This window comes from Adelges cooleyi, unplaced genomic scaffold, assembly GCF_023614345.1.
Source record: "Adelges cooleyi isolate 19-005CV unplaced genomic scaffold, UGA_ACOO_1.1 ACOO_flye_CR_arks_rails_tigmint_CR_PRNA_248, whole genome shotgun sequence".
In the NCBI taxonomy this organism is placed as follows: Eukaryota; Metazoa; Arthropoda; class Insecta; order Hemiptera; family Adelgidae; genus Adelges; species Adelges cooleyi.
This window is the reverse complement of record NW_026095913.1, coordinates 1,147,597-1,159,750: the sequence shown is the minus strand read 5'-3', so window position 1 is coordinate 1,159,750 and position 12,154 is coordinate 1,147,597. Positions and strand designations below refer to the sequence as shown.

General features: G+C 35.5%; 1 protein-coding gene across 1 annotated transcript in view; it reads right to left on the bottom strand.

The window, feature by feature from the left end:
* Positions 1–4,960: 4,960 nt before the first annotated feature.
* LOC126837288 (locomotion-related protein Hikaru genki) overlaps positions 4,961–12,154 on the bottom strand; it is a 101,174-nt gene continuing 93,980 nt past the window's right edge. The window contains exons 8-10 of the mRNA XM_050571135.1: positions 10,815–11,024; positions 6,223–6,402; positions 4,961–5,229 (exon numbers count right to left, since the gene is read on the bottom strand). Of these exons, the coding sequence (XP_050427092.1) occupies positions 5,021–5,229; positions 6,223–6,402; positions 10,815–11,024 (599 nt within the window). The 3' untranslated portion in view covers positions 4,961–5,020. The remainder of the gene's footprint in view (positions 5,230–6,222; positions 6,403–10,814; positions 11,025–12,154) is intronic.

Below are 12,154 nucleotides of genomic sequence, written 5' to 3'. Positions count from 1 at the left end.
ATTTTCTTAGGCGATTGCCCTTATCGCCCATTCCCATAAATGCGCTATTGGAATGGACGATATTGCGCATACTATTTCTCTACTATAGTCATAAAATATAACCGATAAATTTAGCACCGTAATTGAACTTATGTATTATTTTTACTCATGGTATAGGTTACTCATTGGTACAGTTTGGGAGACACCTTATCACATGCCGTTGGCTATCCAGTTATCATAATTTTTGGCTATCATCGTCTAACCAAATATTTTAATATGTATCATGGAAAAGAAACGTTTTTTTTTTTTACTTTCCATTAAATTGTGTACAACATTGCCGCAACCTTAGGTTCTAGGACTTAAGCGGGGCTATTGCCCACAAACAGGTGGGGATGATTCCGACGTGTGCGGGGGAGGCGGCGGTTTTCAATTATTACATTTCCACGGAATTCGGCCATAAATAATAATTATTTATGAAAACGACGCAGAGGATTTTCTTCTATTTCCGAGGAGGTATTTTTTTTTGTTGTTGTTGTTTTCGACTCCGGTGCGTTTTGCCGATTTCAATCTTTCGTTTCTCCGCGGACTCATACTTTACACACCATCCCTCTCTGCTTAAGAAGAAAACATCTCAATGATTTATCGGTAGCCGAGGAAAAATATATATATCTATAGCCGTCGGCGGCCTAGTCCCTCGCGCTTCGGACGCGTGACTTACAAGCACACCAATGGGGGAGTAAGGGCAGGGTAGGTGCTCTCCGGCTGACGTTATCTCTCCAGCGTACATATAGTCACTGTACACGATGGCATATGCATATATAAACTTGCTCCGGGTCGTTATAACAACGCACACCCGGATTTAGCGCGAGATTTAGATTGATCCGGGCTGTCGGTAATTTATTTGGACGTCTCGTTTTCCATTTATTACACACAAACGCATACCTGTCGGAAATCCCATCGGAGAGCCGTGCCCGGAAAATATCGTAAAGTCTTTGCCTGTAAATCCGTCGTCCGTCGGGCCGGCAATAAATGATAAAAACAAATTGCCCGGCCCAAACGAAAATTTGCACTTTATTAGAAAACCAAAACCCGGACCGAGCCAATAAACTCCGACCGGATATTATAATAATATATCACCGACGAGCCATTCCGAACCCCTTACACTTTACTGACGATAGTCTTTCTCTCTCTCTCTCTCTCTCTCTCTCTCTACATACATACACACAAACGTTCGTTTATGTCTCTTTATAATATATATATATGTATATAAATAGAGATATTTACGCAGAGTCTGTGTGTACGCGCACATTACAATAGAAATATACATATACTGTGTACACCCTACACTTCCTGTATAAACGTTTGCAACATCCGAATAAATAGCGACCAGTATTTACCGAAATTAAATAAATCCTACAAAAAGGCAAACATCTCTATTGCGGCGCTGTTTACAAAGAGCTGTAAAGGCCGGATATAGATGCTACTGATTTAAAGCCTTGGGAAAAAAATGCGGTATTATGGTAGAAATAATATTAAACAAAGATGAAAGGCAAATATGTGTTGGGAATTGTATTTTTAGTATTAGGGTTGATCGTCTGTTATTTCATAATGGTTGCCGTTGCCGTTGTTAGCGATTGAAAAGTTAACAATGAAAACCTGAAAATGGATACCTGTTGACTGTTGATTTGTTCACAGGTGTCAATCTGGAAATTTGATATGGTCTGAGTATAATTTCCACCTTTTTTGGGCTGAGTTCAGAGAAAATGTACATGTACCTTCAGTCTAATTTTGAGACCTTAAGTCCTAGAACTACACCTAAAAAAATCGAACAGCCAAAGAAAAAATGTTCAACAACAACAGCACTGAACAATACAATAATTATTCAAACTTGATCGATTTTCTCATTAGGTTTTGACTTTTTGTGCGATTTTTTTAAGTAAATATTTTTAATCTAGACGTTGACGCTTTTCTATAGATGGACTTTATGACATAATATCGACGGTATAGTAAAACGTTAACCGTACAATGCGTGGAATAATAGTGATGAGTGACGCTGCCGAAAACATCTAACCGGAATAACGGCCCAGTAAAATATTATTTTACACACACACACACACACGCTGACATTTTTATCCAAAAGGAAAGTATCATACACAAAACGGTTATAATGTGTATGTATAGCGCCGGCAGTGCAATATACCTAATAATGGTCGGTCGTCTCCCGCAGACCGTTAATGGCAAGCAATTCGGAAATTTTGGCTCGTTTCAAAGTCCGATTAGCCCCCCTCTCACCCACCCCTTTCCCGTCGAATCGTTCTTAATAAAATGTGTTTTCTCGCGAAGGAGAAAAACCAATTTTGGGCAACGCGTGTGCGCCTTCAAAGTGAATCGCCCACCGGTTAGACGACGGTAAAGCTGATTTTTTTTATTATTATGATTTTGTATTTATTCAAACGAGAAACGCTTTTTTCTTGAAGCAACAACATTTCAGCCGACTGTGAGCAACGTTAAACGGTCGGCCTCGAAAAAGGCAAAGGCCGATTATGTATGCTTGTAGGACAAGAAGAATTATCCTTAATACTTATATGCTAGTTCCGGTTTTATTTTTTAAGCTTCGACGCCGCACTTTGTTATTACAATGATGTGTTTTCATTATTATGTTTGTGTCCGACCCACGATATCTGATGAGCCGCTTAACCGATTTCTTCCTTTAGAAAACCTATAAAATACATATAAAGCCAAACCTGTAGGGTAAAAAATTTAAATAATTCTCACCCCTTCTCCTTCAAAATAAAAAAAACTACTGCCAGCAGTTATTGTTTTAAAATAATGTTTTTTTTTGTGTCTGGACTCACAATATCTTTCTAAATTACTGAAGTCTAATTCTTTGTACAGAAACTCTATAAATCACAAATCATAGCCAAAACGTACTTTATTTAAAAAATTCACTTAAAACGTTCACACATTACCCTTTAAAATTAAAATTAAAACCAATAAAATGTTTTTCAACTTAAAATCATGGAGCATTGTATCTTTTAAAAAATAGTAGAATTTGTTCAAAATGTGTATGGACTATTCTTGTGGAAAAGTACTATCGATAACCCTTTTCTCTAACCGATGGAAACTTTTTTGTTTATTTTTCTTTTTCAATTATAGTTCTGAAATTAAACTTAAGTTAAATCTAGAGTTGAGCCCTAACATAAATCGTTCTTTTAAAAATCTACTGTCAAACTTTCTTTTAAATAAAATCAACCAAGATTATTACATGTGAATGAATCAACATTCAATAGGTATCATAACACTGAACAATTATTTTTGTAGCTAATATTAAAAAAAAGAACAAAACAAAACATACAGGTAACACTAGAAACAGGTAAACATCATATTGTGGTACACGAAGACTAAGAGTTTATTTATATTTTGTCACTCAACGTACATATTATTATAATAATACAATTTTGTTCGTTATTCAAATACAATCCTCACAGTATATTTACATTCATATATATGTCATTGAACGTAAGTTATTTATTAATCGAACAAATGTAGTCACAATATTAAATAAAATATAATACAATGTTCGGTTACCCGAGAAACGGACACAATAGTACATGCACACGACGATTACTTAAAAATTTGCATATTTACATAGTATTCCGAAAAATTGGTCAAGCGTTATGGTCAAGCAAATTTATAAGAAATATGATACTAGAATTAAGAAAAAGAATTACTAAAACAAGGTCGATAACAGTGTAATATTTTTCTCCAGGCAATCGGTTTTGTATAATATAAAGGGCAGAAGAAATCACTCTACGGACTTAAAATTGCTAGAGTCTCGTTAAACATTTTCAAAATTATATTTACTTAGTAAATGTAGTGTAATATTACTATGTACAATATAAACATGACCTTCGAGGAAACCTTTTCCCGGGTGAAAACTACTTCATTGGTAGACATACCAAGTTTAATTATTATTACTATCCTTTGATGGTGGTTCCTGTTAAAGTACTCGAACATCGAAAACCTTTAATATTCAAAAGTTAGTAAACTCGATTCAAATAGTTCCAAGTAGAAGTTCGAAAATAGTATTTTCTTCTTAACGCGCTGGCCGAGGATCGCTCCAGTATTGTAAAATAATATAATATTGTAATATAATATAGATAAACAAACATTTTAAAAAAGACTAGCTATAGTATAATAATAACAATATGTTTAAAATATTGATAGAAGAATAAAATACATAATAGTAAATCAAGTGTATGATATTATGTCTATGAAGTGTTCTCTGAAGAAACGTAGGATGCATGGTTAAAGATGGGTTTGTATAAATGTCGATTGATGTGTGTTGTTTGTCCAAAAACAATAGCAATAATTATGTTATCATAATGTCGTTTGGCGTGTACACGACCGGAGGGGTGATACATATAATTTTTCTCATAAACGAGATTACATTGTTACGGACATTTTTCTTTTGCGACGTCGGGGAAGAAAAACATCTCGGGGTATTTGCCGCTTTTATTGGCCGCCAATTACACGAGTTCAAATATAATACAATATAAGAACAGCGCGAAACGCCGAGGACACGAATAAAACAAGTGGAAACGGGGAGGGGGGGGGGTGTTCTCAAAATTGGAATTACCGCCCCGGGCCGTAAATCGCGGCTCGATAAAGCCGCAGTCGTTTTGTAATGGTATCAAGTATATTTCGGATCCGAGAAAAATCCACTTGCAGCGCAATGGTTTTTTTCACCGACGGTGTGGTGGCGAGAGGGATATAAGGGGGGGGGGGTTTACCAAAAAAATATTATTCGGTTTTCGGAGGGAGTACACAAGAGAATGGGCATAATGAGAAACGGTCAGAGAGGGAGGGAAAGGAATAAGTCGCGATATTCACATTGGGAATATTTTTTTTTATTAAAGACACGGTTCGTCGTACATCAAAGCAGTTACCCCCCCCCCCCCCCCCCACCCTTGCCCTCCGGTTAAGTACGCCACCCTGTGCTCGGAGTTGTTGTTGTTGTTGTTGTTGACTTTTGTTGAAATCATACGTTCGTGTACGGTATGCATTCGGGCAGTGGATGCGACCAAGTGCCGTCGTTCAAGCACACCGGCGGACTGGCCTCCGTCGGCAAGGGAAGCACGTATCCGGCCAAGCACGTTATTTTCAACTTGTCGCCCGGCCCGTACCAGAACTTCAGCGGTATGATCCGACCGTTTGGCGGTTCGCCGGGATACTCGCATCTGGCTTTACCTGCGAAAACACAAACACCATTAGGTAGTCTGAAGCGTAGAACCATAAGTCGCCAATGTCCTCCGCGGACGTGTCGTTCGGGAAATAGAAAATTCAGGCACCGCCTTTCGCATCTAATCCCACTGCACTGCATAATTGGAATGCTGGGAAGCAGCCATTTAGTGTACCGATTTCATGGAAAGTAAAAATTCTACGTTACTTTTCCATTGTACACATTAAAATGTTGGTTAGTTGATGATAACACCGTCATATATTTTGATAAATCATAGAAAAACGAATAATTTATATCGTGGACAAAACAATAACAGCTGTTCACAAAATGGCAGCCGACTATACGCGTTTCATATATTGAGTTCAGCGCCTAATCTCCATCTCAATTCCATCTACTTTTAGACCTGTGTCTCGACACATTTGTAAAACAATTACATTCAATCGAAATAGATGTAAGATTCCGAATCTCCCGTTTCGTCCTATTTCACACCCTTAGCGGTTGAGTTCAGTATAATATCCTTAGCCAATGCTTGCGTTGCAAAAAAAACCTGCCAGCCAAATTTCAAGTTTGCTGCCCTTATAGTTCCTGGTGAAGACGAGACAGTGCCCAGTGGTATTACGCTTGAATACATACACGGAAGCGACAAATATTATAATATATAGTAGCGGATGTGAATTTGGGAACAAGGATCCTATTGGCAAATGTGAAATGACATCTTCGGATAGCAATACCGTTTAATATTTTAGTGAAAACTAAGTATTTCAGTTATATTTAAGTTATAAACATAAATATAATTTGTAGAAAACTATTCAAACCAGACATTATCAACGAAATGTTGGCGAAACCAATATTTTTAGTTAACATATTTTTATGAGTAGGTATTGCAAATGTTACAAGTATATATAATAACTTAATTATTGATTATTTTTCATGCCTTTTTTTTACTCTATCCTAGTAAATATGATTACTGCTACATTACATCATAACATTAGATTGCTTACAGTATGGTGGAGAATGTGACCAGGTGCCGTTTTCAGTACACATCGTGCTGGGTTTGCCGATCATTTGATGCTTGACGCCACATGAAAACTGCACTACCGAACCGACGACGTGTCTTTCTGGCGCAGAGTCTTCAATAAGAAATCCGTTCAGTGGGACAACCGGAGGTGGGCACAGGATTTCTGAAAAAAAAAAATTGAAAAAGCTTAGATTATAACAAGCAAATTAAAAACCAAAATATTGAAGAAACAAAATATATTTTAAATGAGTTAAAGCTTTCGTGGATTGAAATATTATGTGGATAATTTTCTGATGTATCTATGTGTTCAATTTGTATGCTGACGTTCCTCACCGTTCCGCTGTCGTGACTATACTGACTGGTTCGCTTGTTTACTGATCTTATACACTATTTGAGCTCCTGTTGTTACAACTGCGTTTTCTCGATCAAGATGCAACAGTGCACCCGCTGATCGTGATACCACGGTGCTTACGGGTAGGAAACAAGCGAGCCAGCTGTCAGTGTGGCCACAACAGCGGAACGAACCGAAGACGGGTACTACAACGAGTTCGAAACGTTTTTAAACTACCCACATAAAATTTAAAAAATGAAGTGAGATTATAAAATGTGACAAGAAGTCAATAGTCTTGAAAATTATTCTTAATTATTGAAAAAGTTACTTAAATATATACGTTATTAAGAGTTTATAAAATATTAAAAAAGGTATAAGTTTTAATATTGTTTGATATTGTTACATAGTAAACATGTCTACAGAAAAGATAACTATAACACTGCAATTATTTAAAAAGTAAACTAGTGTATGGCGTTAAAATAATTACCCGGTATTGTAAGGGAATGTAGGCTCGTGTGATCTATTTTTTGATGTCCCATATAGGAAATCTATCGGGAGTGGTTGTAATATAATCTAGTAATGTGGCATCATCGAGGGTACACCATTAGCGGGATGAGAAAAATCCCTAACGTTTTGGCAAGATATGACAATAAAAACTGCAGTCAAAAGTAGATGCTCTCGAGGGATTTGATGTCGATTTAGCTTTCATATTTTACAGTAAGTGCGGTCCATCCATTGCTTCCATTACAGAAACACGATACTTATAAAAGCGATTCTCTTACTAAGGTCATTTCACTAAACGTTCCATTCCGTTTCACGTGGGATTAATGATATTAGAGATTTTCAAAAAATGAATTCTACCTACTTAATTGAGTATTATTTAATAACTTGAAACGCATGTAAATGAGATTGAAACGTTTATGAGTTTTTTATTATCATATTTCATTATCTAAATTTTTTAAAGTTGTTTCGTGTGTTATAATAGACCTGTTACACTATTTTTTGAGGAAGCTTAAGTAAATAATAATGTACGTGCCTGCAAAACAACTTGTATTTTTTTTAAGCAAGACGTTTTAGAACAATATAGTTTGTTTGAAATTTCTACAGCTCATATATTTATATTTTTATTGTAAACTACATTATGACATTTGCACAGAGAAGTAACACACTAAACGGAAACTGTGCATTTGTCATGTTGAAATAATATTTTGCATATTTTAATTCCTTTTAAAATATTGCGGTTGTGGTGCGTGTGGCTTTAAAGAAAAACAACAGTGCTCATAACAATTAATTCGTCCCATTTGAATTAAATTAATCATGCATAGTAAAGTGTATAGGACACTTGTAGATTCTATGAAGAATATAACACTGTTCCCATTTCCGACTTTTTGCAAAATAGTATTTGTGTATAGTTTTTTGTGGATAATTTATATAGATACTTAAATGGGAGTGGCATAATTTTTCTTAGAAAACTGTCTTATTATTTAAATTTATAAGATTAACGTCAAACTCAGTGGTAAAAAATGGTTTATTTCTATTTTACGTTATACGCGAAGCCAAATAATTATATAATCGTTATAAATATTTTCTAATAAAACCGCAATAGAAAAATACATGCTTTTTATTTTTATTTAAAGAGTAAAATGTATCCTGTATCGATTCGTACAACTGAAGTTAAAATTCACTTAAATAATTATATATATATATATATATATGTTTGTTTTTTTTTATACTTGAAGAATATTTACAATCTATGCTTGTCTTGAGCATAATAAGCAAATAGTAATAATGTATATATTATATATATACAAAATAAAACGGTGATATGACATGAGAAGGGAGACCATCCAGTGATAGAATTCAACGTGAAAAAACCTAATTGGTTTGTTAATTAACGACAGCAATAAAATAATAACTAAAATACAACTATAATAAGACTAATTGAGGTGTTACCACTGGGTGACTTCCTTTAACGTTACTAATGCTATGTAATATAAAATGTCAAAAAAAAAAACTTATTGTAAATTTATTTTGAACAGATTGTTTTTCCTAAAAAAAATGTGTTAATTGTTAAATTAATAAATCTTGACACCAATGTCTTCGGAGTCGGCGAGAAGGATTTCCGGAGAGTGAATTGGATGCAAGTTGTGATATTAATGGGTTTGAGTAAGTCTGTAATTTAGAATGTAATTGTTTGTAGTGTTTTGTGGCTAATTGGTTTATTTTATTTTAAAGTCGTTTTGAAGTGTGTAATTGGATACATAACATGGGACGGATCAGATAATAATGGATTGGAAGGCTTGTAAGGTACAAAGTTGGGATGGTTTTGCATAGGCCCATATAGGTCTTATAATAGGGATTTGTATATCATGATCTCAGTGTGGAAAGCAAGTTTTGATTTAAGTAAATGGAGTCTGCTGTTAAGGCCTTTCCTTTTAGATTTGATGCGAGGACTCCAAGTTAATCGTTTGTCGAGTATGACAGCAAGATATTTGACTTTCGAAGATATCGGAATAGGTATACCTTGGAATTGGGGAGGGGTTGGATCGGACTTTTGTAGTATGAAAGGAACGTATACTGATTTTTCAGGATTAATTTTAATAACTGGTATATTTACATAACGTCGAGGCTAAAAGCTAAAGCAAGATGCGCGAATAAAATGAAAAATAATTTATTGAAAGTTGTAGAAATTGAAAAGAGGATGCTGTCTCGGCGACGGTGTACACAAATTATATTGTGCTCACTTGGAATTTCCACTGAATAAGTTAATATCGTTTGTACGTCGACCGACGTCGTTATAATATAATAATAATAATAATACATTGAAGTTTCTGCTAAATAATTCCATGTTCACCACAATTGTCGCGTTGCACGTTAAACCGAAGCGTGCAACAAAATTGATCTATATTAACTGGTAACTTTTAAAACCCTCGGACCGAAAATTAATCATCTCCGATGTTTAGTTCATCGATTGTGTGTTATTAAATTCTACACCGGTTTATCTGGATGGGGGGGGGGGGGTTACAAGGAAACAAAACGTAGACGATCCGAGAGCCGAGGGGACATATAATCAGAAACTGCGACGAGTGTGACGATTAATTACGTTTGCAGAGTACAGGCGAAACTTCAGAATTGACAAATTCCATTAATATTTTCGCCTTGTACGGGGAAGGTTTCGCAGGGAGAGAGAGAGGAGAAAGATAGAGAGAGATTGTTGTACTCGTGTGCCCTTAGGTGCGACGGCAACGAGACCGTGCGATTTATTTAACGCGCCCTTAAAATTTGATTAATGAAATGTGTACTACTCTCTCTCCGTCTCAAGCCGCCTCGTTGTTTTCTCCACGTCTACTATACTACAGAACGCTATTCGGATTACAGTACAATACCGTATTGTACCAATGGCTAACCCGGAAATAGGACACCACTCTGCGGAGACAAAATATTATTATTATATCCTCGAACATATTATTTTTCCTGACCAGTCGCGGTTAAGTAGTGCGGCTATCCGGCCGGGTAAGTGGTATTTTTTTCCTCCACAATGGGTCGTCCCGTTAAATACAACACAATACGTATTATTTTTTTTCAAAAAGAAACCCGAGTTTCTGTTTTTGTACACGCGCGCACTTAACTACCAAGAAAAAAAAACAAGGTAAACTTGTTCGGGTGGAGTTTTGCCGTAACGTTTCGTTTAAAACTAAGATACTGAAAAAGCTATTTTTTTTCTACACAATCATTTAATTTTTAAACATTGATAGAGTTCTGGAAGAAAATAAAAAGATAAAAATTTAAATATTGACTAATGTGGTAAACTACATAAATTAAAATATCTCCTAAAAGAAAAACTTAAAATTGCAATTATTTTAAGAGAAAATTAGTGTCTTATCCTTAACAAAATACCCAGTGTAATAGTACTATCGATAAACGTTGACAAACAAAAAAAAAATATTATTATAAACTCCTTTACCCATAAGAGGGGGGGGGGGCAATGATTTCTTTATTTTTATTTTTCGATTGAATTTTATGGACTTAATCGTTGGCTATAAGTTATATGTTTTTTTTTAAAAAACTGGGAACAAAATGTATACTTTTTACTTAATTCAACATCTATGTTAACCGATTTCCATTATTATTATTATGATTGTTTAATTGGATTCGATTGGACTTAAGGTTGCTTTTGGTGTCGCATAGCGAAATCGTTTTTGCCTTTGGTGTTTGATTTGGTCAACGACTCAGTAATTAATTACCTGTGCACGTGGGTATTTGATGCGACCAAGTAGAATCCGCTAAACATTGAATTGAGTTTTCACCGGACATTTGGAAACCCCAAGCGCATTTGAACACTGCGCGTTTTCCGTAGGTGTCATTGTACTCGACCATGATTAATCTGGAATCATCTACGTTAATTGCCGGACACTTGACCATTATGCATTTTGGTGGTGAATTTGACCATTCACCTGTAAAATAAAACAGTTAATATAAAACCCTTTTTTCAGATTTTTTCCTTCCCAAAACGACATCACAGATAGATAATTACAGTTCTGCGGGAATTCTCATACCCTTGGGCCTCACCCCCAATGAATTGGGCTTGTGGGTTTCTCTGACCGTATTTTTTTAGTTTTAAAGTGAGGATTAAATTTTTTGCTGTAAAATGTCAATACCGACAGTGGCCTCGCGAATATATAGATTGCCCGCATGTTTAAAAATACACGACAGTTTATTGTTCATTTTGGTAGTTAATTTTTTTCAACGTACCCATAGGCAAAGTATTAAAAAAATTAGCATTTTTTAAATAAATAATTTTCTCATTTATCATTGTCATAGGTACTATTATAATTTACATATATTATTTTAGCTGTGTTGCGTTGCTGGGAAGATATTATATTTATATGTACAATGATGTGGAATTTGTTTTTTTTGTGCTGTAACTTCGTATAATACACATATACTATATTTACAAAATATATGTATAAAACCACTATAATTTATAGGAAGACAATTTTTCATTCGATTAAGAATTTGCACAACACCTAGGTACTCTTTTGTCGAACCCATCCCCAGTGGGGAGGTGTAATTTTTGTTACCTATGTATGTATGGGCCGCAGCTATAGGAGCTTATAGTTACACATTTTTTGTAGGTCGTATCGGTTTTTGTCGAGAGAAACGTTTTCTACGGTATTGTATAGACATTTAAAAGATAAAAAAAAATAAAATAAAAGCCATCCAGTGTATCTTGTGATTGCCGGAGGATAGCACGGCGGGACGGAGACACCCGAGATCGAGTGAACACCACGATTTCATCGACATGTCTCTGCAATGCGTTTTCTTTTGGCCCCGTCAAATTCCAAAGTTTCTTCTCCGTCCACACCCCGGGGGCTGCGCCATACTGTATTATTTCTCATTTTATTACTAAACAAAAGGTCCGCGAGAGCGTAGACGGACGGAAATACAAAAAAGGGGTCCGATATATACATTTTTCAGTGGATTGCCGACTCGATCAATCATTCACACGGGTTTGGCTCTGCGGCATAAACACACCACTGTAAAGTTAAGTGGATTTGTTAACCGGGGGGGGTGCCCGTATTGT